Source organism: Rhagoletis zephyria, unplaced genomic scaffold (genome assembly GCF_001687245.7).
Source record: "Rhagoletis zephyria isolate East Lansing unplaced genomic scaffold, Rhagoletis_zephyria_1.1 Rzeph_scaffold_02326, whole genome shotgun sequence".
Classification (NCBI taxonomy): domain Eukaryota; kingdom Metazoa; phylum Arthropoda; class Insecta; order Diptera; family Tephritidae; genus Rhagoletis; species Rhagoletis zephyria.
Window position 1 is genome coordinate 39,529 of NW_016159410.1, and position 26,922 is coordinate 66,450.

The following is a 26,922-nucleotide window of genomic DNA, read 5'->3' on the forward strand; positions in this document are numbered from 1 at the left end:
TTTTCGCGTTTGCCCTAAAAATACTTGGAAGTACGAGTATTATCGATACTTTTTTGTAAATATGAGTACTGGCATCGATTCTTTTTTAGAGTATTATAAATGAGTACAGGTATCGATACTTTTCTAAAAAGCTCTATCACTATGCGTACTTGCGTTTTCGAAGCAGTAACGTCTGTAGCATCAAAAAATGCATTTAAATCTATGTTCGAAAGTTTGAAATGTTTTTGTATCTATTTATTTTCCCTTTTAATTAATACTCAAACAATTTAACACTAATTATTGGCAAATCTAAACTAAATAAAAATGTGTAATGTATTAAAGTGTACTTAATTAAACGTTTTTTTTAATTGTATATTCATGAATTAATTTTATTTTTTGACTTCCAAAGTAGTGGTTTTGGTCCATAATTGGACTAGGATTTTTCTGTCTATTTTGAACTAGTATGAAACTGGTATATTTCTGACCAGAATCTGACAATTGCCATCTCGTAGGATATCCCCATTTTAAAAATACCAGTTGATTGCATGGAAAAAAGATAGTTGGCTGACTAGTTGGGCATGCAGTTCATACTAGTTGTGAGGTAGTTTACAACTAGTACATTTGACTACAGGGATGTTATTGCATTTTGAAAAATTTGACCTGACTTTCAGCCGGGCCCGAGTCAATTAACTGCTGACCCCTCTCTCGGCGGGCATGATCATAGATGTATTGCAGGAAATGCCCTACTATTTTGTCATATTGGTTATTCATATAACTTTCCAATGTCAATTTGCACATTTGTGCATATGCTCATGAATATGTAAACATAACTATTTATGCAAAAATTAATTTAATCTGAATATTTATAGTTGTAAATACATAGAAGAAATCGCACAAAATGGGAAAGAAAGCCAAATCAGAAAAAAGAAAGCCGAATCAGAGAAAGAAATCCAACAGTTTTAACTAGTAACATTTTTCAAAGCTCAATTCAGTTGGTTGATCGTTGCCTTTGTGTTAACATGGTAAAATCTATATTAGTGGTGTTTCTGGTAGTCCTGGCTCTAAATGCTTACGCGCAACAGCAACACCAACAAAGTGGTAAACGTCAAAAAGTCAAACAAAAACCGCAGCAACATTTGCCGGTTCCAGCATTGCATCAGAATGAAAGTCGAGATAAACCCAATAAACGTCCAGTGAAGGTTCAAAAATTCCGTTATATAACCAAAGAGATTCCAGAGCTTGGGCGAGTTCGCGGCCGTACATCTACGACCGAATGGTCGGGCAAATCCATTATACAATTTCTTGATATTCCCTATGCGAAGGCTCCTGTTGGTGCACTTCGTTTTAAGGTTCATAATAATATCTTTGCTTGTCGTTTACATGTGTTTTTTTTTTGTCTTATGAACAACTATCTTACTAAAAATTTCTGATTATAGCCTCCACAACCAATTGAGCCATGGCAAGGAATCTTAAATGCCTATAAACCACACGTAGGCTGTCCCTCCTCCCAAGATTTGTACAATTTTGAAACTTGGCGGAAAAAGAAAGTTGATTTCGAAGACTGTCTGCGTTTAAGTGTCAGCTCAAAATCTGTAAGTAATACTTCTTCAAACATATTATGTACATAACGATACAATTCACAATTCAAAAAATAAAAACTCATATTGCTCTTAAGCAGCTCATGTCTCTAATCCTTTTCTAATCCATGTCTAATCCTAAAGTAAAAGATTAGACAAGGATTAGACAAGGATTAGATACATGAGCCATTTAACAGTAGTAATTATTATTTTTTTTATTTTGCATTGTGTCTTTATTGCAGAGGACCATCGATATGCAAGTATGTAAATATTTCAATCAATCAGCTTTAAAAAATGCAAAAAGTTAGAAGTGATATGATTTTAAATTTTAACTGAAAACAGCATCGCACTAGAATACAGAAGTGAACGGAAGAGAACAAGGCTTAGGGGCGAACCATAAATAAACTAGAAAAGAAGTCTTAGTTCAGGTAGGGTGACCAGACGTCTTGATTTTTCAGGACATGTCCTGATTTCAGGGTCGAATTTAAGTGTCCTGACTGATTTTTAATTCGTCCTGATTTTTACAAATCTGACCTTTTTTCTGTGTAAACATATCGCTAGGCGCTTTTTCGTACATCATAACATAATAACATCGCTGCAAAACTCGAATGACTGAAACTACAATCCACGTACAGAATTTTTCGATTGTCACTAACACATAAATAGAAAACTACTGTGTCAAGGTACAACTGGTTTGTTGCCAGAACTGTGGGAATGAGGATGCCATAAGCACGGTTGCCGTTTTGGTCCAAATCAGTGTTGATATTTGAGATTTTTAAATTGTACTAACTTAACGACAAAAACTGTAACTTTTTGACCTTAATTGTACTTTTCACCATCTCCGTCAATACATTACCTCCCGTTTTCCAACCAAACATACACTATTTTTTGTCTACAACAGTGAGTTTATCTTTCAGTTCATTGTACAGCTTCAGTTGAGATAAACTTAATTTAACGTAACTTATCATTGAGATCTCTCCAACTAGCCCATAAAGTCATAGCCAGTTTTGTCAGAAAGTCCCACTAAGTTAAACCAAGTTTCATTAAGTTTACAGTTTAACTTAAGTATACATAAATAAATTCTTAAATTGTATTCCACATTTTTAAAAGTACACCGCGGGATAAAATTCTATGGTTACCTAGTTTGAGCTATATATTTAATTTTTTCATATAAAATAATATGCAAACATCCTTATATGGTAGAAGGTCAACAAAAAAAAAAAAGAAACAAAAATCAATGGTATTTTTTAGACATTTCAAACTTGCACCTTTTAAAAAATTAATGGCATTCAAAAATGTTTACAAAACCTGAATAAAAACTGTGGAATTTTGATGAAAATTTGTTGATTTTTTCAATCTTTGAATTTGTGATTTATTTCGTTTTGTTCGACAATAAAAAAAAATAATATTAATTAGAAAAAATATAAAAGAAATAGCCTAACCCGGGTAACCATATAATTTTGTCGCGGGATGTACATTCAAATATAGAGACAATAACGACAAAAAATTTATACAGATGATAGATCAGTTTATATTAGGGAAAATAAATCATATAAAATGAGATCAGTAACACTAAATTGGAGGTCCAAAATAGAAATTTTTAGTTTCAACGCATGAAATTTACGTAAAATTGTTTACTTTCAACCCCAAGTTATTCAATTACTTCATTTTATGCTGGATCGTCAATAGGTTAGCTGCATTTCCAAAGATTTTTTCAAAATAAATAGCGATGAGGGATATTTCACCCACCGGTGATAAAAAAAAATCGCAATAACCACAAGGCTCAACAGTAATATTACCATTCATAATCACGTTTACTTTCAAAATTACAATTCAGAATTTCGTTTCGTACCAAATATGAAATATAGGTATGTCCATTTACTTAAACGCAAACGGATTAATAATCACAAGTGCTGGCAGAGATTTCAACGTTTTGCACAAAAAGTATGTTTGATGTTGAAACTGTACTTAAAATAGGTAAATTGTACTTTTGTACTTTTTAAAACTAATTGTACTGAAAAAAGTACAATTGTACTTAAAATATCAACACTGGACCAAATTTGGTCAATTTTTTTCATTTGGTCCATTGGTCGAATGCTTTTTCAAATGGTCCATTTCACAAGTGCTTTCACTTCATGCAATAGTTTTTAATTTTTTCTATTTAATTGATGAATTTTGGCAACACCTGCTAAAAGTTTGAATAAGCCACTGACCTTCAAATAGGGCATCGCTAATCTGTCAAAGCACGCTTCAAAAAATTCCACGGTTTGTTGCTAATTTCAATTTAAATGCTCCTTTCAACTCATGTATTTATGTCGAATTTCCACTATGCATTGAAATAACAAAAAATGTATGCCATTTAAAAAAAAATACTATGTGGAAATGAACTTAATAATTATTTTTTTGATGTAATGGCACGGTTATTGGTTAATGCCCTACTTTGTCAATTGCCATTTAAAGCCTAGTGGAAATCCAGTATTAGTTTTGAAAACTTGTAAGTACATCTGTGTACCTGAAAGTGTGTTCTTTATTAATATCTGTGTTCGTATGGAATAGTAGCTTATAGAGTTGTAAAACTATCGATATTGCCACCATCGATAGTTTCCATGTTTCAGAAAAAAACTATCATTACTCGTTGATAGTTTCCAGCAATACTATCGATAGTGTCAAACGCTACCATCGATAGTACTATCGATAGTCAATGTAATGTTAAAAACTCTTCCAAATTAACAGGGACGGCTTCGAAAATCAAAAGAACAAAATATTGAAAATATAAACACAGTAAGTAACTTTTAACTTTAAAATTCACTTTATGTTTAAATATTGCTTTAACATGTATAGTTCTGTCTAAGTAAAGTATTTTATTATCGAATATTTTTTATTTATTTACATATCTATTACTGAAGCTTACAATTAAAAATAAAATTATGAGCCTAGTAAAGAAAGCTTCTTCTTATGATCTATAACACATGGCAACAAAAATGGGGAAAAATTTGTTGGGGCAAATGTTACAGCTGTTTTTGATTGACTTGTCAGTGCTGATTACGAATTCATAAGCATAAGGTTTCCATCAGCTCCAGATTTTGTGAAAAACGAGGTCAAAATGTCAAAAAATCGTTTTTTTTTGGCAATATTTTTGAAGCTCTAGCAAAGAATCAAAAGGCGGTATTACGCTTAAATTAAAGCTAGAAGTCCCGACTGCTATCCCTGAAAATACCATCCCTACACCTCGACCTGATGGTCACTTATAGTCATTTATTGAACAGCAAAACCTGATTTTGTGCGAAGATTGAGTACCCACCGCAATTAAACAAAAGGGGATAGAGCCTTCCACTTGGGCTGAAATTAAGGTTTAAACTTTCGACTACAATCGCTTAAAATACCATCCCTGAACCTTAACCCTAAGGTCACTTATAGTTATTTATTTAACAGCAAAAACTGATTTTGGCAAAACTTATTTATTTTTTTCAATAGCACAGTATTTATTCCAGTATTTTTATATTGTTCAATAAATGACTTTTAGTGACCATCAGGTCAAGGTGCAGGGGTAGTAGCCGAGAGTTATAGCTTTAATTTAAGCCCCAGTTAAAGGTTCTAAAGGTTGTTTTTTATGGTAGACCTTCTAAAATATTGCAAAAAACGCGATTTTTTGACACTTTGACCTCGTTTTTCGTAAAATCTGGAGCTGATGGAATCTTTATGCTTACGGACTCGTAATAAGCATAAAAAAGNATTCATGAGCATAAGGTTTCCATCAGCTCCAGATTTTGTGAAAAACGAGGTCAAAATGTCAAAAAATCGTTTTTTTTTGGCAATATTTTTGAAGCTCTAGCAAAGAATCAAAAGGCGGTATTACGCTTAAATTAAAGCTAGAAGTCCCGACTGCTATCCCTGAAAATACCATCCCTACACCTTGACCTGATGGTCACTTATAGTCATTTATTGAACAGCAAAACCTGATTTTGTGCGAAGATTGAGTACCCACCGCAATTAAACAAAAGGGGATAGAGCCTTCCACTTGGGCTGAAATTAAGGTTTAAACTTTCGACTACAATCGCTTAAAATACCATCCCTGAACCTTAACCCTAAGGTCACTTATAGTTATTTATTTAACAGCAAAAACTGATTTTGGCAAAACTTATTTATTTTTTTCAATAGCACAGTATTTATTCCAGTGTTTTTATATTGTTCAATAAATGACTTTTAGTGACCATCAGGTCAAGGTGCAGGGGTAGTAGCCGAGAGTTATAGCTTTAATTTAAGCCCCAGTTAAAGGTTCTAAAGGTTGTTTTTTATGGTAGACCTTCTAAAATATTGCAAAAAACGCGATTTTTTGACACTTTGACCTCGTTTTTCGTAAAATCTGGAGCTGATGGAATCTTTATGCTTACGGACTCGTAATAAGCATAAAAAAGTTAAATTTCGTAGTGTAATTTTTTGATTTGTTTACAGCCAAGAAACATACAAACGTCAAACACCGATAATAGAAATGCTTTACTTCAGAAATAGCCTTATGGTTTGATATAAAGGGATTCGATGATTTTATGAGCGGTATTGCATACCTACACTCTAAAAAATTTTTGTTTAAATTTGGGCATATTAAGATAGGTAACCAGTTTCCTCTCTTAATGAATGCAAATTTACACACCGTGTTAATTAAATTAAACACTGCTTGTGTACTGTTACTTATCATATGTGTGGCGTAGAACAAATTTCAGATTTGTTTTTTGAGTTCTAAACATTTATTGTTCACAATTTCACAGTTTACACATAAAATGTTTAAAATTTCCTCTAAAAAAATTTTGTTTATATTTACGCATATAAAGAGAGGTAAACAGCTTCCTCTCCTAATGTGTGCAAAATTAAATACTGTCTGTTTAATTTTACATACCAAGTTTTTTACGTAGAGAAAAATTACACACAATGTGTTTAAAATTAGTAAATATGAGCACTTAATATTGATTATTTGCAAAAAATACATCTTTACTTTCAAAATGTTTGTAATTTTAAACATTTCATGTGTATGCTTCAAAGAACTCATGTTCCAAATCAAATCTTGAATATCTTGTGCGTATATTTGCAAAAATAAACACTTTTCAGTAGTAGTTTTACATGCACTTTTTAGAGTGTAGTTACAAACGACATCCGGAAGAGAACATTCTCAATCGACTCTGAATCCTACTCAAACAACTTTTTATCAAGCGAATATAAATGAGCAGTGGTAATCGATCCCTCAAAATCTTAGTACCGCTGCGGTTGGCTGGTGTCACCCATACCAGGAACAGCTGGTATGGCGAAAAGTGCCGTTCAGCCGCTGCATAGAAATGTGCATCATTCCAAGCTACCCTGCTCTACGCGCGGACGCGCGCAACAATTGAGCGATACTGGGAAAAAAGGTTGGAGGCGTATTTTTAAAAAGAAGAAAGGAGAGGCAGAAAGGCATGAGTGTGAAGGTTGTGATGCTGATAGGCAGGAATGCGGCGTGAAATTTGTATCAGAAAATAATAATAGCGACACAGAATGACGAAGAAGAATGCTGCGGTGGTTCCAAGTTATCACCGTGGAAAATCGCAGGCCTAATGTGAAAATGGAGAGCATCACAACGAACTCGAATACGCACATCATTTTGTATTATTTATTTGTTTAATATATTTTTTTAATTCCAATTCATCTTTCAAGCTTTAGGAGAGCAGCTGCCTACATATGCTTAAGCGTTGAGGCCGCTTGATTCTTCTCGAAGACAAAAAGTATGTTTCACCTACTGCCGTTTCGTAGAGGAAAGTTTCGATTGCTGCAAAAAGGTTGCCCTCGCGTTTTCCATTCTTTGGCGCACCTTATATAGCTGTGCTAGTACCAGGGTCTTGATTCTTTCAACTTCCGTTCAGTAAAAATTTTTCAAATTCCCATCCTTAGCACGAATTTCGTTTATGCACTCTGGCAACTTTTTGGTAAATTTCATTTGGCAATTTGATGCCCAACTCTCTGAAAGGTTGAAGCTTTTCGAAATCATTTGCTGTGTCTATAGCTGTGAGAATGGCATCGTCTTTTACGAAGCGATTTGTCATTTCGATTAACACAATATCGATCGTTTCGTAGAAAACGGAAATTAAAAAAACAGACGTTAAATTTTGTTCAATTTCTTTGCCTCTCCCCGCATGGCCCTGTGCTACCCTCTATAGTTGCCTTTCCTTTTGATGAGATATCGATTACTATTTGCGCATCGCATTTCAAAAACCTTCTTCAGTGAGGTCTAAATTAATGGGTATATCAGTATAATGTCGTGTCGTGGATAGTAAATGCGAATTTTCGCAATAACTATTACAGCGCTATCTGCCGGTAATTTTTTTACAAATATGTATATTACTTATCAATTACATATGTATGTACTTATGGTGATTTCGTTTCTACCAAAAAATGTCGCTTGCCCCGCAGGCAAAGGGTGAGAAAATTTTGTGTCCGTTTCTTAAAATGCCACACTCTTATAAGGCAAAAAGGCACATTCCCTGCCCTTTGAAGCTTAGTCAGGGGCAGGGTAGCCAACTCTTTTTGAGAATTCCCCGATTTTGCCCGAAATTTCGTAAAATTCGCCACCCATCTCCATTTACAAAAAAAAAATATTTTGTCTATTTTAATATATCGAGCCTTAACCGCCAAAATAACGTCAGCGACATTTTTTTTAAATTTTTCTTTTTGATGCAGAAATGCATCTAGACGCTCTAGGGATATTTCTGCATCAAAAAGAAAACTTTGAAAAAAATGTCTCTTACGTTATTTTGGCGGTTAGGGCTCGATATTGCTGGTCTTTATGTTTACTTTATTATTATGTATTCATAAGCGGAACCAAACTTTTATAAAGTTAGTTAACAAATAAAAAATAAAAAATGTTTATGGCTCATTCCACGGCAATCGATACCGAATGAAACGAAAATAAACTAAAGAATATGACTGTATTATTTCTAGTAAGTAAGAGTAAATAAATCTAACTGTCAAGACTGAAAGCCAAAATTCTGAAATTTATCTCAAACTCAGATACTTTTTTACTTTAAGTTGTACCATTTACAAACCCATATGAGAGGTTAATTTTTTTCAATATTTACAAGACTGATTTTCGTAGTCTATTACCTTTTTTGCATTGTATAAGCCGTCACTGGAGAGAAAAATTCGTTAGCATTGTAACGGCGTAATTTTAAAATTTTTCGGGCAAGTACTAAATATTTTATTATATATTGAAGCAAAGCATATTTTAATGTCAAATACACAAAATAGTTCTTTTTTGAAGGAAAACACATCTTGGACAGTGTAAAAAAGCTGACGAAAGTAAGGCTATGACACAGGGAAATATGTGCGAATTGCTTTTAAGTATTTATATGCTTTTATTTTCGAAAAAAGAACCGATTATGTTGGTCACGCCCGTCACATGTCACACCCGTCACAATTTAAAGTTTGACAAACTTCAATAAATTCGGCCAGGGACTGCTACCTTTTTAATCTGCTAATCTGAAATGTGTCATATATCTGTTTGTGATCAGCGAGGATAAAGCTAATAATAAAGATATGTTGCTCGAGCGATGGGAAAACTTAAGCTATGCTGTCACGGATAAAAAGAAACTATTACTTCGTTTGTCGGGGCAAAAAAAGTATCTAAAACGGTTTTTACAGGTAACGGCCTCGGTTTGACAGGTAATAGCCTCATACTATTTAAAAATAAGGTACTTTACAATTACTAAGGCATACAATCAGCGTTTCCAGATTGACGTTCTTAACGTCATTTGGACGTTTTTTGTGTAAAAAATTACGTTTTTTTTAACTTTCCAGTAATTTTTCTCTATGCAAAATATATTCAATGTATAGCGTACTATTTGCTTGTAAAGTAAGACCTTACTCTCACACTTTCGGCAAATTTGTTACTGAATCTTGTAAGTAGAACTGATTTTGAATTATTTTCTTAATAAATCTCTACAAGCTTCGTTTTTTGCAGCAGTCGCCTCAAAACATATTTATTCTTTGAACACATATGACTTAAATATGATGCAAGCCAAGTGTACGCGAATTTTTTTTCTTTTATTCTTGGACTAAGGATCCCGCGTTCAAAGGTTGGTTGTGTAAACACTTGAGGTTACAAGGCTTATTACAATGTTTTCAATTGCATATTAAAAGCCAAATCAGGAAGAGCAGATCTATTGCAACTCGCACGCTCGCAAAAGCACTATGTTCCTTCTTAGCAGAACGTAATTTAGCATATTCGACAACCGATTCTTTAGCAACTTAAAACTTTCTTAAAGTGTGAGTTGAAATATCACACCCGTCACCGTGGAATGAGCCTTATATAATAATAATACAGTGGTCGAAAAAATTTTATTCGCACCAAACTTTGCCAAGATTTTACAATAAGTTTTTTTTTGGTTATTTAATTTGAGTTATTTTTTATAATTATGTAGTTAACTCTTAACGAAAACCGTATAAATCCAAGTTTCAAACTTTGTACAATATTAAAAAAAAAAAAAAATTACGTAAAAAGTTCGACCTTTTAATTAGATTTTCTAGAAAGATTTTGAGTATGCAGTTTATTAACTCAATCAGTTCTACTGCAAGTTTCAAGTGTGGAAAAATTTTTTTTTTAGAATTTTTTTGCCGAATTTGTTGCGGTGTTCTTCCATATAAAAATAAATTGTGTTTATTCTTTATATGAAAGCAAATGCGACAAAGAAATTTCTAAAAAATCAACGGTAATTTTTAGCCATTTGAAACTTTGTTGTACTAGAATTGAACGAACTGAAATTGCTGACAAAAATGGTACATTCCCCGATTCCCCACGCAAACTGAATTCCCCGCAAAATTTGAAATTCCCCACTAGTTGGCTTCCCTGGTCAGGGGTGATGGTTGCCCTGAAAATCAGATAGTTGCTTAAAACAACAATATTAAAAGGTGTTCGCACGAGGCGATTTTGCGTTCAACTTTTGCGTCCAACTCACGCAGGGTTGCAGGGAAAAAAGTTGAATGGCTAAATGTTGGCTGGCGACCAACTTTGTTGAAAGCGATTAGTTGAAAGGCCGTTCAACCAAAAGTAGAATGCAAAGTTGGACAATGCAAACGCCTTTTTATGGCGGATATTTTGATACTTTTTTATATTTTGATATTTTTAGCTATTCAGTTTTTTTTTTCGTGCAACCCTGCGTGAGTTGAACGCAAAAGTTGCCTGAAAAATCGCCTCGTGCGAAACCCCTATTATGAATTGCGTGAGGTAGACACGGACAAGGAGGCCAAAGCATGCCCTTTTACAGGGTTGAGTGTAACATATAACACATTTTGCACCAGGGAAGGGCAATATTTTTTGGTAAAAAAGAAATCACCATTAGTTACTGAATTCAAACCAAATCAGTCCTTTTATATGATTTCGTGAGTTATAGTTCCCAGTTCGTACAAAAATCCTATAGAAGAGATACTTAATAAAATCTTCTCTAACGTACTTACATACAGTATCGGTTAAATCCATAAGACTCCCATTTCAAAGTGATATTGTTTGCCAGTTATGTTTATTTATTTTTTTTTAAGAATTTTCAATTAAATTACGGCTGATTCTCAAACAAAACCCATAAAACCCAAATTTAAAACTTAACTAGAAAATATTCAACAAATTTTCATTGGGCGCGTTCATAAGACGTAGCTATTGCGTAACCGTTGGCTATTTGTCTTTGAAACGCACAGTTGAGTAGTTCCGCTCAGCTCAACAGTTGGCAACTTTTTTACACTACCTGAACTCAACGTGTTCGGCTTAGCCTAAACAGCTGATCGAAAAGACTTACACCGCTTATATTAAATTTAACGCCGCTTTGTTAGGTGGCAGTTGCAAATAAATATATTCTATTTTATATTACTGATGTGATAAAGTAACTAAAATATTTTATGATAATACTACGTTTCTAAATATCGCTAGCTTAGAGTGAAAATTTGCTAAGTCTGCTTTTTATGAAAACTCATATTTTGATACAGGAGGCTAGAGAAATTGAATACGCATCGTTTCGAAAATTGTAAAGGTACTTGTTTTATTTTTTCATAAGCAGTAAAAGGAAAATTCGCTAAGTCCAAAAGAAGCACCACAAATCCGATAAGGCCAAAATAATACGACATCTTTTAATAAATATCGAATCCTTCTGATTCTTATGGAGTTTTGCTTTGCTTTAAACGCGCAAAATGTTTGATTCAAAGTCTTGCGAAATAGTTAAAGAAAATGGCTATAGGAAGATTTTTTCCTCTCCTGTAAAATTTTTAAAATGGGACTTAGCAACTTTTCTTTCTAAGCTAGCGATATATGTTTTTAAGATGTTTGCTGTATAATTATACACTGTTTAATTCATTATAACATTGAACGATTTTTTCAACACGGCGGCAGCTCAGCGTTGAATTGTGAATACTATCGGCGCAACTATCTCTATTTATTGCAATTTCATTTGTTTACATTTATCAGCTGTTCATTTCGCAGCATATTCATCAAGCCGTTTCCAAGACGTAATTGTTGGGTTCAACAGTTGCCAACAGTTTCGTAGCAGATGAGCTTAACAGCTACGTCTTATGAACATATTTCAAACTTTTTTCCAGTGTTGCCAGAACTTTTCAGGGCGACCGGCTAGATTGTACAAAAAAAAACGGCTAAAATGTTTCAACCAGAATTGAATTTTTTTTAAATACATAAACTACAATTAGAAAGACTAGTAAATCCATTGAATTTTTTTTGGTTAATAAAGATTATTTATACGTAGCTAAGCTGTACACCACTTTCTTTTTGTTTAACTAAGGAAACTGTCGTTATACGTAGCTAAGCTTTACATCAGAAGTCATGTTTGTATTACTTAAATATAAAAACAGAGATAAATTAAAAACTTGTGGCGTTTTCTTTTCTATTAAACAATTTTGCTTTCTTATAAATATTGGATCATTTTCAGTAGGTTGCTTTTTGTCCCGCAAAATGGCTATATTAGCTGAAAGTATGGCACTTTTGCTTAGTCGGAGGGCAATATTTTGAGAAATGAACAGGTAAAGCTGTGAAAGCAGAAGGTAGTTTAATTTATTGACATTCGTTGTTGTTGCCGACCACTTCACCTTTAAGAAGTTTATGACATTTAACTAAAATCATGCCACCAGATTCAATAGCAGAAAAATTTTTGTTTCTTAAAAAGGTAGAAAAAAAAATTGAAGTTAGTGAAGTTGGATGAAAATACTAAAAGTGTTGCGCGTTTCCAAACTGCCAGAATTCGGTACACCTGAGCAAACGTTCGAATATATAGTTTTTTGCTTTTCCGAGGTAGGGTACGTAGGTTGATAACAAATTGCTGACGCAAAATATCTTTAAACCTCTGAAAGATGTACCATTATCCGTGGAACAGGAAAGAGGTCGAGTTAAAATGATGCCTGCAACTTGTAACAGTACCAATTTTTGGATTCTCGGAATTTTCTGATAAAGATGTGGTGCTGCTAAAAATATATATACAAAAATATAAGCACGAAACTATGTATTTGTCACAAGAATTATCCACATAAGATGAAAACTACTGCAGTTTTATTTTATAAAATTTAAAAAGTATGTTTGCACCATGTATTGTCTTCCCAGAGAGTTTTGCTCCACATCGAAATTTGTGCTCTTTTATTTTCTAAGTGTGGAGAATAAAACTTCACACTTAAATTTAAGACATTCATAACAAAAATTGTATGAAGAAAATTCCCGCTGCGTTCTCCCAAATATAAACTGGGACGCAAAATTGAAGCAAGTTTTGCCTATTTTTCTTTAGTTTATTTAATATTTATTATTTTTTATGAATATGTAGCTCATTACTTAACAAACAACATATACTACAAACAGATTTCACACTTGGTGTAAAAATTATGAAAATTCTGCAAAATTTCAGCAAAACTTGTAACTTTTTAATCTGCTAAAATGACGCGTCCCAGTTTATGTGTATTTGTGTCACTCGCTTAAAACAAAAAATATTGAAATCGGCTCACTTTCTGATTGTTTTTCAATTTTATATAACACAGTCCGACATGAAAATTTTCTCAGAGATAAGACTAGCCATTTCTAATAGATTTTGGAGCACTAAATTTGTAAAAATAAAAACTTGTATATCTGAATTTTAATAAAATAAGGCAAAGAGCAAAATCGGCTAAAAACGGCTAATTTTTTTTTGCAAAACGGCTAACAAATCGGCTGCCGGCTAAATCGAATTTTTTCCGGCTGTTTGCTGTCGCAACCGACTAAATCTAGCCGGAAAACGACTAAAATGGCAACGCTGCTTTTTTCTCAGAAGTGTTGGAATTTTTTTGAGTATACAGTTTTATAGCCTATTCTTTTGTAGTGCAACAATGTGTAAGTTTCAAGTGGCTAAAAATTACCGTTGATTTTTTAGAATTAGCTTATCTGCACTTGAATATGTACTACTTTATGGAACATTTCAAAAGCTAAAAAATTACGTACATTGTATTTTTTTTAATAGCTCAGTAGCAATGCACCCGTCATGGTATATATTCATGGTGACTTCCTCTTCGAAGGCAGCAGCGCTCAAGCGAATCCTAGTTATTTATTAGAAGAAGATATTGTTCTGGTTTCGATACGTTATCGCTTAGGTCCGTTTGGGTTTTTATCCACAATGAGCGAAGACATTCCAGGAAATGCAGCGGTGCACGATGTGATTTTGGCCCTAAAATGGATTCAGATGCACATTACAGCTTTTGGTGGGGATCCTACACGGGTTACACTTTTCGGCCAAGTGGGTGGTTCTGCTATAATTAATGTATTGACGATGAGCCCTGTGGTAAGTCTTAACGGCCTCAGTATTTCTTAATACAAACGAATAAATTTTAAAATCAAATAAAACTAAAATAACTTAAGGTTCCGCATGGTCTGTTTCACCGAGTTATTTATCAATCTGGCACGGCTTTAACGCCTGCCTTCATAACCGACAATCCATTGCCGGCGGCTAAGGACATATCCAAACACGCTGGTTGCAAAAATCTCATTAAGATAGATGCTCTTAACAAGTGCTTGCGAAATCTGAACACGACAGCGTTATTGACTGCGTTCGGTGCACACGGTGAAGCCAACGCTCATTTGGGCGTGGGGAACTATGGAGCGGTGCAATTTGTTATCGGCGGTCCATCTGGAATACTACCAAAACAACCAGGGAAGCTATTAGCATCAGAAGATTTTAAGGCTTATCCCACGCTTGGTGGTAGTGTGAAAAATGCTGGCACTTTTATACTAAAAGGTAAATGTTAAGATGAAAGATTTAATATATATATATGTATGTATGTACATTAGGGTGGTAAAAAAGTCGGAATTTTAATGCTCTCACCCCCTACGACTGTTCTATACCGAAAAAATTATACCCATGGTTTCTTATTGTGAAATCCAAAGATATTTAGTTGTCGCTCAAAGCCTCAAAGGTTTCCATCTACTTTATATGGGAAAAAGCAAGTTTTCTAGAAATGATATAGAATTCTTGAAAACAAATATTTTTCGATCGAAAAACTTTGTTTCTCTTCACGAGACTTCCAGTAACATTACCCAATTGTTTATTTAACCATTTTCTATTATTAACTATTTTTTGTAGGACCCATAAAAACTTAAAAAAATGCCATGGCGGACCCATAAAAATCGCTAGTATTAAAAAATTGTATATTTATTGGCAGTCTCCTGAAGAGAAACAAAATTTTCCGATAGAAAAAAATATTAGGGCTGTTCAGGATCTTGTGCATATGCTCTAAAATTTGCATTCGTTGCATTTGTAAATTCACAAAAATAAAATGCACACGGTTGTCATGACAGCAAGCATAAAGTTTGCAAATGCAATCCCAACTGCAAATCCCAGACTATTTCCACCACATCTTGAACAGCCCTATTGATTTTCAAGAATTCTATACCATTTCTAGGAAAACTTGTTTTTTCCTCATATAAAATACATGGAAAACTTTGAGCGCTTTGAGCGACCTCTAAATATTTTGTTGATTTCAGCATAAAAAGGAGTATAATTTTTTTCGTTATAGAACAATTCTAGGGGGAGCATTAAAATTCCGACTTAACCCCCCCTCCCTCCACATGCATTTTAGGACCACCCTAATGTACATACATGTTTTCAAAAGAAACCGCCAAATGCGTTTATTGATTTCAGACATCTTTATTGATAACTTTAACGAGACAATTATTGACGACCAACTTGATGGCATTGGCTACATTGATCACATAATATCCCAGACTAATGGAGCTGATCCTGCAGGTTCTTGGATGAAGTTTGCACAGGAAGAAATATTCACAGGCGAGGATATAAAGAACGGCTCTTTTCAGAAACTCATTCCCGGTCTTATTGATGTGAGTCTTAACATTAACATTTACATATGTACACATATAAGAAATCGAAAAATCTTTTAACATTATTTGATTACACTCATAGATGAGCAGCACAATACCGTTTAAGAATCCTGTTTTATTGACGCTACAAGCGAATGCAAAGAAACTTGCTAACAGCACTTATCTTTATTCATTTGATTACGAAGGCGAATTTAATCGTTACGCTAGCCGCGAAGACATCGAAGGATTGATGCCTTTTGAACTTGGAGTATCTTTAACCGACGATAATTTATATCTCTTCCCTTGGCCGAGGGCTAGAATTCTAAATTTGAATCGTGACGTCAAAATTGCTAAGCGCATGGTTGCATTCTGGACTTCTTTTGCGACTAATGGAGTACCAACAGCCCCAGATACCCCGGCTTGGCCTGCTTTAACAGAAGAAACAGGCCCTTATTTAAAAATCGGCAAAACTGTTACAATTGGCGATAATTATCTCGAAGAATATAACATCGCCGTGAAGGAAGAGCGTTTGGGATATAGCTTGGTAAACGAAGAATTTTTTAACAGTTTAGATGATATTGCTGCGGCCGAAAGAGAGTCCCATAATGAGCAGGCTAGTCTACAAGATACCAAAGACAATGATGGCGACATCAAAGAGACTAATGAAAGAAAACTGGATTTTGTATTTATTGCAAGGAAGGGGGTACGTTTAGGTTAATAGGTCAAGATAACATGAAGCTGGAATAGACAAAAAATATGTGTGTGCATATAATGTTATATGTATTATTATTTATTTAACTTAAGAACACAATATACGCCACGAAATAAAGATGAAAACGACATGTATGTAGTCGATTAACTGATTTAGACGAAGTTCCTTTCATTTTTGAAGGAATTTTCTGCAGTGGAAAATTGACCAGTATTGAGATACATATACATAAAATACATTTTCAACAAAATAAATATATATAAATTTTTGTTCTGGGTATGCATATATTTAAACTAGTTGAAAATATGGTTTATTCGATTTTAAAAATCCGGTTTACTCGGTATTCGGACAATCAACATTAAAAAAACCGCCAACAATTTAAAAAAACCAGTTGAAACCGGTTGCGAACAACCGAGTCAATCACCCTAGACTGCACCAATTATTTTCTCGGCACTTATCCGATGATGAATATGATAGATATTGTGAATACTTTGCTGATATTTTATTGACCAAGTCCGTAACCGCGCTGGTAAGATCCATCAGCCTTTTGTCAACGTCTTTAATACATCCCCACAAAAAAGTGTCATGTACTTTTGATATGAATATGCTATGTGTTTTGGTGTCCTGAACATGAATCACGATTTATTCCTAACCCCCAAATATATGGCGGATATTATGTGACAGACACGTTTTTTGAGGTTAGAAATAAATCCAGACGTGATGGAGCAAAACTGACTTCAGATTCGTGTTGAGGGCACAAAACCCCATGGGGGTAGGGTATTCCTGTCAAAAGTACATGACACTTTTTTTTGTGGGGCTTTGTTATTTGGCTTGGGTTACGCCCAATCACAGTGTTTGTCTGTACGCAAAGTGACATTGCCGGTTGTTCCGGTTCAGACCCACCTACGGAGAATAGAGCTGTACCAAGCCGTATGTATTCGTTACTGATCATTCTATTTGCATGGCCTAGATTCTTAAACGCAAGTTTCCAAGAGGGCGCCTTCAGAAAATTCGTACATCCTGTTTTGGTTAAATCCAAGAGAACTGTCATGAAAACTGAGTAGTCATGTAGATACTGCACTTTATCAAATTTTGGCTAACACTGAAAAGGTTTTGGACTTCAATGAAGGAACTTCAGAAGTCTTTCTTGATAATGAAGGCGCTTGCAACCCCGTTCTTCCGCAGGCAGTTATCAGAACCTCTGGCGGAAATTATCTTAGTAAAAGAGTGAAGATGGGGAAGCATCAATAGTTCCAATTCACCATTAGATCTTTAAAAAGCACGCAAACAGATTCAGGACTCTAAATGAGCTGGAAGTACGAACAGGAAATGGTCAGGTCATAAAGATATTTTGGCAGGCGAACGAACCTGCAAGATCAGGGCCTCGTAAAAACACATTTTTCGGATTATAATGTACGTCAACGTACTCTTTATCCCATTCACCTTATACGAATGACGTATCACGTAATTTCTTTCGTACGGTTTTCGATCCGTGTACGGATGTTACGATTCGCGCCCAGGTACGTGCCGATCGTAAACTATTTCAGGAAGCGGAATCGTAAAATCTCGGGTTCAAGACGAATTTCCTCGAACTGGCACAAATGATCAGCTACAGAACTAACGTCTGGGCATTACGCCAAATTTGGCCCATGATGGATAAGAACAGAACCCGTACGTTTATTCGAAGCGACTGTTATCAGGGATAATTAGATCTCTGCCTTTCCGGCGAATTACTACTGTCGTAGCTGTCGTGCAATGGGGTATAGTCGTTGTGCTGAGTATGCAGTTACAATTGCACGGCTGCACTCCATCCCGATTCTTTCGTTCTCGTTCGCGAACTCTGGGCAACATGTGAAACCCATGCGCGAGATGCAGTAACCAATCCGAGTGGAGCCTTGGGTCACGGCAGAAAGAGAGAGAGCTGCGGTGGACCACTCCGAGTTATTCGGTTTAAGGGCTCACTGAAGTCTGCAGCGTTTGTTTATCAGTAGGTGCAGCTGTAAACGGGCGTTTGAAGCAGCCGGCTCGCTATATAAACGTGTATTCGGTTATGAAACCACCACCCTCCCAGAGGTGAAGAAAATATGCAAAGCCTCGGATGAGACCCCCTATTTTGATGGCGACTACGGCAAACGTTGAAAGACGTACTATTTGAGGACAAGCACCTGGATTGTCTGGACCCCTAATGGGAAAGATGCCTCTACTCGGCTGGTTGGATTCCTTGTAAGAATAAGAGCTGATATCGCCGCCATCCTAGGAATTGGACGGGGCAAGGCAACAAATGCCTGAGATCATGCGACGTCTACTACAGCTGCCACGTAAAGGAGCCAAATTTGGTGTTGGATTTGTGGTGGGAAAGACTTCGCCGCGAGTACTGCCATTCACCCCGGTGAACGAACACCTGTCACATCAAAAGATTGTTCCGCATCCACATCAAAACATTGTTCAACATTTCGCTGATTTGCGCCCACATCTCTTTATATGTTGCCAGGAGGAGAAGAACGAAGTGTCCAAGGTAGCTTCTATGAACGCTTGGAGCGCACATACGATCCCTTCCCCCGCCATGATATCAAAATCGTGCTTTGCGACTTCAATGCCAGGGATCTTTGCACCCACCGTCGGAAAATTCAGTCTCCATGACGAAATGTCAGACAGTGGACTGAGTCTGATCGACTTCGTCGGGGCCCGAAACAGGCTAGTAGGCAGTACTAGGTTCAAGCACAAAAAGAGCCATCAAACTACGTGGATGTCTCCAGATCGAAAAACGATAAACCAAATGTATCATGTTGTGATAAAGAGAAGGCGCGCTTCCAGTGTTTTAGACGTACGTATACTCCGAGGCCCAAACACTTACTCGGACCACTATTGTTGCAGCCAAAATACGCGCCCGCCTCTGTGCAGCAAAAAATGTCGGCCAAAAAAGCCTAACGTCGAAAAGCTGCAGTCACAACAGACGACCAATGAATTCGCTACCCGACTCTCACACCTGCTCTCAGAGAGGCTAACTGTATCTTAAAGCTTAGAACCCAGCTCTCAAGAAAAATCACCAGAAATATTTTTTACTATTTCTGTTGCTTGAAAAACCACTTTGCTTTTGCTGTAAATTTTCTTGAAGAAATAAATAGTATACGAGCATTTTTTTCTTGAGAGCTGCAAACTGATTTAAGAAATTGTTGTAATAAATAAGTAAATTTATATTTGTTTTCCAACACTATGTGGCGCCATATGTCCACATGTGTGAACATATGATTGACCGCAAAAGAAACAAGAAAAATGTACATACATATACACACATAAATACGAACCGGTTGGTATTAATTGACTTTTAGACGTCTTAAGAAAATGGCATACAATTTGCACTGAAGTTTTGTGAACATTTTAAATTAAAGAATATATATTAATAAATCAAACTCTAATGAATTAAATAAAATATTATTTATTAATTCAAATAATTCTAACATGGTAGCAGAGCAAGGTTTCTTTGCAGAAAAGGTGGTATGGTAAAAGCGTAAAACTGAGCTTGAGTAAATATAACCCACGTGTAAAAAAAAAGGATACTTAAAGGAATGTTATTAGATTATGAAAGCTGTGGTACAGGAGCAAGTAGAAAAATTATACGATCGGTTAAGAAAACTGTTTGTGAAAATTTTAACGGAAATCCTTATTTAAAGGTTTAATTGAAAATTGCGTGGACTCAGAAGTAAATGAGAAAATGGCTTCATATGTAAAAGTAGACGATGTAGTAGTCCCAATATTCGACGGACTAGAATATGTTAGTTGGAAGAGAAGAATAATCAAATTGTTGGAATTCAAAGAGTGTAAAGAACAAGCAACACGAGAAAGGTCTCCGTCTGAAGCAGAGGATGCTTGGAACAAGAAAGATATTAAAGCGACGAATTATATATATAGTTCCATATCAAACCGACAATTGGAATACGTGGGTAATCTAGACTCAGCTTATAAAATTATAAAAAAATTTGATGAAATGTATTCAAAGGAGTCCACCGCGTTGCAGATAGTATCCGCAGCAAATTAGAAAATGTTAAGTTGAAAAATTATGAAAATGCAACCCTATTCTTCGATGAGTTTGAAAAGGCTTCGAATGCTTTGGTAGTGGCCGGTGGCAAGCTAGATGAACAAGAAAAACTCCGTTACATGCTAAAAGCTTTACCACAAGAATACAGTTACATAGGTGATTTGATCGACGTACTGAAAGAAGAAGAGAGAACATGTGAATACTTAAAATCGAAGATCGCTATGAAAGGTCTAGAAACAGTTAATCAGAAATTGGNAGGCTTCGAATGCTTTGGTAGTGGCCGGTGGCAAGCTAGATGAACAAGAAAAACTCCGTTACATGCTAAAAGCTTTACCACAAGAATACAGTTACATAGGTGATTTGATCGACGTACTGAAAGAAGAAGAGAGAACATGTGAATACTTAAAATCGAAGATCGCTATGAAAAGTCTAGAAACAGTTAATCAGAAATTGGAAAAGCAAGAACGAAATAATTCTAATGTATTTGCCGCCGAAATGAGAGGTAAATGTTATAAGTGCGGAGCAGTTGGACACTTACAAAAAGACTGTAGACAGATAAAAGCGCAGTATACACAAAGACGAGACTATNGGACACTTACAAAAAGACTGTAGACAGATAAAAGCGCAGTATACACAAAGACGAGGACATCAAAATATAACACATCGAGGCAACTACAACAGGGATTTTCAACGAGGAAGATTTAATAATAATCGAAGTTATCCACGCGGCAACAACAGAAGTTCATATCATCACAGTTATGGTTTCAGAGACAGCAACCAAAATAAGCAGTCCTCGTCATCACAAAGCAATGGTAGTGAAGCGGCTTTCACGGCTGAGATAAGTAATGTTGTATTATATATAAATTGTAATAATAATATATTGAGAGGTTATAATGAATTAACGTGGATCTTAGATAGCGGTTGTACAGACCACATAGTAAATTGTGACTCGTATTATGATGAATTTATTACTTTAAATGACCCGGTTAAAGTGAGGCTAGGTGACGGTAAAACTCTCAATGCTACGAAAATTGGAAAAATAATAGCTACATTTAAAATATTTGGATATGATTCTAAATAACTTTAAATAATGTATATTTTGTGGAAAATATGAAGAAAAACATAATTAGTTTTGCACGAGTGACACAGTCTCATAAAATAGTTTCTAAATATGACAGTACAAAGATTTTTGATAAAAATGGAAAATTAATTGCATTAGCTGAAAAAGAAAATAATTTGTATTACATGAAAAGTGTTATTACTGAAGCAAGAAATAAGGAAATTATAGTAAATATAGCAAAAAATGAGCAAGTGTCTGAAAAAGAAAAGTGGCACAGGATTTTGGGTCACGTAAACTTCCAATATTTAAATAAATTATGTAAAAGTCAATTATTACTGGGTTTTCCAAAAGAGTTAGGAGGCGATTATATAATGTGCTATTTGTATAGAAAGTAAGATGTCAAATTCACCGTTCAAAAATAATAGAACAAAAGCGTCGCGCGTACTAGAAATTATTCATTCTGATTTAAATGGGCCACATCAAACTACAGGATATTGTGGCGAAAGATACTTTCTCACATTCATTGACGAGTATAGCAAATGTGCAAAAGTCTATTGTATAAAATCTAAGTCAGAGACGTACAAATGCTTTGTTGAGTATGTTAATTTAATTGAAAACCTAACAGAAAAGAGAGTAAAAATCTTGCAGTGCGATAACGGTAAAGAATATCTAAATCGCGATGTTTTTGAATTTGCTAAAAATAAAGGTATTAAAATAAATCCATGTCCTCCATATGTGCACCAGCTAAATGGAATTGCTGAACGGTACAGATCAATTATGGATACCGCAAGGTGCTTGTTAAAAGAAGCAAATATAAGTAAAACATTTTGGCCTGAAATAATTAAAGCCTCGGCTTATTTAAAAAATAGAACCCTAGCAAACACACTTGAAGACAAAACCCCATTTGAAATAATGTTCAACAAGAAGCCTAGCGTAGAACATTTAAAAATTTACGGGAGTAAAGTCTTTGTGAGAACACCCGATCAAATTAGAAGAAGTAAATGGGATGATAAATCAAAATTAGGAACTTTAGTCGGTTATAATGAAAACGGGTATAGAGTTTTGTTCAAAAATAAAGTTATAAATGCTCGACATGTTGACGTGATAGAAAAAGGTATAAAACTGATTTGTGTTGATGAAGAGAAAAATGAAATTAATGAAGCGGAAAATGAACATTTTGAAAACTGCGATAATAATTTAGAAGATTTAGTAAATGACGGGTTAGTTGTTCAGGATAATAAGGATTTTGAAGATAAAGACGAAAACAGGGAATGCAAAAAATTAGAAATAAGGCGATCAGATAGAAAGAAAAGTCCTATTCTAAGATATGGTTATGAAGAAAATGCGACAAATTTTATATATATAAACTATTGCGATACTAATGTCCCTGATAGTTTTGAAGATGCGATTAGAAGTAATGAATCGGGTAAGTGGAAAACGGCAATGGATTCAGAATATAAAAGTCTAATCAAAAATGAAACATGGCAGTTAGTTGATAGGCCAAAAGACAAAGATATTATTGATGTGAAATGGGTGTATAAAAAGAAAGATGGAAATACTTATAAGGCTAGATTGGTTGCAAGAGGATTTCAACAAAAGGAGCATATAGATAATGTTTATTCTCCTGTTGTAAAAATGCAGACCTTGAAATTATTACTTTCATATTGTTGCCAAAATGAATTAGAAATTCAACAGATGGACGTTGAAACAGCTTTCCTCAATAGTGAAGTAATTTCTGAAATATATTTAAATCAGCCCAAAGGATACGAACAAGGCAAAAACAAAGTTTGTAAATTAAAAAAATCTCTATATGGATTAAAAGAAAGTCCAAGGTCCTGGTATAACTGTTTTAATGAATTCGTATTAAAATTAGGTTTCGAGAGGAGTAATTATGATTATTGTGTTTATGTAAAAAGAGTTGGAGATGAAATGACGTTTATACTTCTATTTGTAGACGATTTATTGATCTGTGGTAAAAATCAAATGGAAATTCAAGGTGTTAAAGAAAAATTAATAAATCGCTTTAAAATGAAAGATTTAGGCCAGGCCAAAACTTATATAGGTATAGAAATAAATAACGACATAAAGAGAAATACTTTAACGTTGAGTCTGGAAAGGTATATAGAATCTCTTGTTGAAAAGTATAAGTTGAAAAGTGCTAAATTATATGATACTCCAATGGAGACAAATTTAAAATTAGAGCCAGCATCAGAAGTTGACAAGAGTATTAAATTCAGAAATTTGATTGGCGAACTATTATATATCAGCACTGGTTCTAGACCAGATATTACATACAGCGTAAATTATTTGAGTCGTTTTCAAAATTGCTACAGTGAAAATCATTATAAATATGCTATGAGAATTGTTAAGTATTTATATCGAACCAAACATTTAAAGTTAACATATAAAAAGAACAATGGTATGAATATCTTAGACTGTATGGTCGATTCAGATTGGGCAGGTGGTAGTATAGACAGGAAATCGACTACTGAATATGTAATAAGAATGTATAATAATTTAGTTTTTTGGAGGACCCATAAGCAAAATACGGTAACGAAGTCATCAACCTTTGCAGAATATATAGCCTTATCAGAAGCAGTAACTGATGTAATTTTTATAAAAAATATGCTAAACGAAACATTTAATATTAAAATAAATAAGCCAATAAAATTATATGAAGATAATTCAGGAGCATTAATAATTGCTAAATACGGGAATTATACTAAAAACTCGAAGCATATAGAAGTACAGTATCACTACGTAAATGAAAATTACGAGAAAGGGATTATAGATGTGGATAAAATAAATTCAGAGGATAATATTGCAGATATACTTACGAAAAGCCTATGTAAAAACAAGTTCATAAATATTAGAAAATCAATGAGACTAATCTAGAAGAGAAAATGTCTTAGCTAATATACAGAATTAAAAACCGGAAATAAGAATAATCTAAGACTAATAAATATTATGTGAAAATGAATAATGTGAAAGTAACAAATTGTAAATTTAAGGAGACGTGTTGTAATAAATAAGTAAATTTATATTTGTTTTCCAACACTATGTGGCGCCATATGTCCACATGTGTGAACATATGATTGACCGCAAAAGAAACAAGAAAAATGTACATACATATAGTACACACCTAAATACGAACCGGTTGGTATTAATTGACTTTTAGACGTCTTAAGAAAATGGCATACAATTTGCACTGAAGTTTTGTGAACATTTTAAATTAAAGAATATATATTAATAAATCAAATTCTAATGAATTAAATAAAATATTATTTATTAATTCAAATAATTCTAACAACATTGATGGAATAAAATTTATTTTCCACTTCTCTTGTGCGTAATTTTATATGAATTCTTCGTTTTTCATGAGGGCTCTTACAAAATTTAACTGCGAATGAAAACATTGTCCTAAAAATTGCAACGAATTCACAAAGAAAAAGACACCTGATAAAATGGAACAAAGCTAATAAGATATCTCTAGGGTTTTTTGTTTAGAAAATATTCCTCTTGCTGGTAAAAGTTGGTAGATTTTTAGATAGTTGTTACTAATTTAATCAAGGCGAATTCTTGTAAGGGGGTGTTATCGGAGCAGCTGGGCTTTTACCTCGGGGGTTTTTAAATTCAAAATGATATATTTGTTGTAATTTTTGTTTCTAAATATACTCCTGTTATAACGTTAGGATAATTGTATTCTTTTTTAAAGAACAAAAAAATGTATTTCACGCCAATAAGACATTGAACAAAAGAGGTATACATGACACTGAGTCCGAATCACGGCATCCGTGATCGAATGAAACTCGATTCGAATCGAATAAAATAAAATGACAGATTTTTAAATTGAAAAAGCGAGCTCGCTATCAAGTGCCGTTATCTCATTGAGATTATCTAAACTATCTTCAAATTGACGAGCTAAACATGTTAAATGGGCTTAAACCACTTAAATGATTAAAACATGTTCTTACACTGAGGGAAAAAAATATTAAAATCAAATAGAAACGTAATTGATCTTACTATAAACGTCAACGAAAGTACTGTATATTGGTAAATATTCAATTCAATTACGCGCATATTAAAATGACCGCGTTCGTTCTGAAAAAGCATCAATGAAGTGAATAATCAAGACAAAAACTAAAAAAAAAAATATTTAACTTGCATGTTGCCTGCAGTCGAATTCGAATCCTGACCATCTCTGGATATCAACAAATTGTGGCATGCATCCTTGCGCACTCAGCTACACGCAGGCATATAAATTTGCTTTCAAATGTTGAATATCCATCAACACCACAGCACGCGATTTGTACGGATAAACATGTACTATGTATAAATGTGTGTGTTGTCACCGCTCTCAGAGCGGCGCTCTGGGTGCTTATGTACACTAATATATATACTCAGATGTGAACAGTCAAATACGTGCGTAATAAATTTTGTATGAAAATATTATTTTTAAATTCGAACATTTTTAAACGATAATCAAATATAAAGTATTCATTTTTACTATGCATTATTTCCCTCAGTGTAAACAAGTTAAATCGCATGCAATTGTTGTTGGAAAATTTAACCAGTTAAATCATTTAACTCGTTTGAAAACCAGTTCAGCGCAGAGTTGCATCAGAAAGCTTTCTGCTCCGGCCAATCAGAAAGACCCAAAAGCTTTCATTTGACACGACAACGTTCAAAAAATTTATATTCTGAAAAATATTAAAAATTAAAAATGATCAAAAAATATCAAAATTGTATGCATGTCTTCTCACCAAAAAAGAGGCCAAGGCGGTAGTTAGTTATTTCCCACGAGGTCTCATCGTACGCAGAGATAAATAGTGCATACGAACTAAACATTTTGAAGCCTCTAAGTAATCCGTTTGCGTTAATATCATGAAGCATACATTCGCACAAAACAAATTGAAACACAAAAACTTGATTTTGAATATTTTTTTTTTCGAATTTTTATTGGTAGTCAAACAAACGTCAAACTAAACTCCAAATAATCAATGTGGACGATTGTGTTTTCCAAAAATCTATTTTTCATTTAACAAGTTAAATGGGGCCAATTTGAACGTAATATAAAAGAGATTTTCGATTAGATGTAGATACCATTACGGATGCCGTAATCCTGGCCCTGTTTTAATTTAAAAAGGGGCTCAAACAATTACATACTCGTATGTATGTATCTCCACTTCAAAATTGTTTTATTAAAATTAGATTTGTGATGCTTGA

The 26,922-nt window shown here is 34.2% G+C and overlaps 1 protein-coding gene across 1 annotated transcript; it reads left to right on the forward strand.

Annotated features, from left to right (window-relative positions):
• The first annotated feature begins 568 nt into the window (after positions 1-568).
• On the forward strand, positions 569-16,818 carry LOC108366589 (glutactin). The gene is made up of 6 exons (XM_017621039.1): positions 569-1,328; positions 1,416-1,571; positions 14,042-14,359; positions 14,437-14,812; positions 15,716-15,912; positions 15,995-16,818. The coding sequence occupies exons 1-6, from the start codon at positions 999-1,001 to the stop codon at positions 16,607-16,609; spliced, it is 1,992 nt and encodes a 663-aa protein (XP_017476528.1). The 5' UTR covers positions 569-998; the 3' UTR covers positions 16,610-16,818.
• The last annotated feature ends 10,104 nt before the right edge of the window (positions 16,819-26,922 follow it).

Excerpts from the sequence above, each read along its gene's own strand:
- LOC108366589 (XM_017621039.1), top strand. The coding sequence starts at position 999 with ATGGTAAAATCTATATTAGTGGTGTTTCTGGTAGTCCTGGCTCTAAAT. Across the intron at positions 1,572-14,041 it reads TAAGTGTCAGCTCAAAATCT|CTCAGTAGCAATGCACCCGT; the intron begins GTAAGTAATACT and ends TTTTTTTAATAG. Across the intron at positions 14,360-14,436 it reads TATTGACGATGAGCCCTGTG|GTTCCGCATGGTCTGTTTCA; the intron begins GTAAGTCTTAAC and ends AAATAACTTAAG.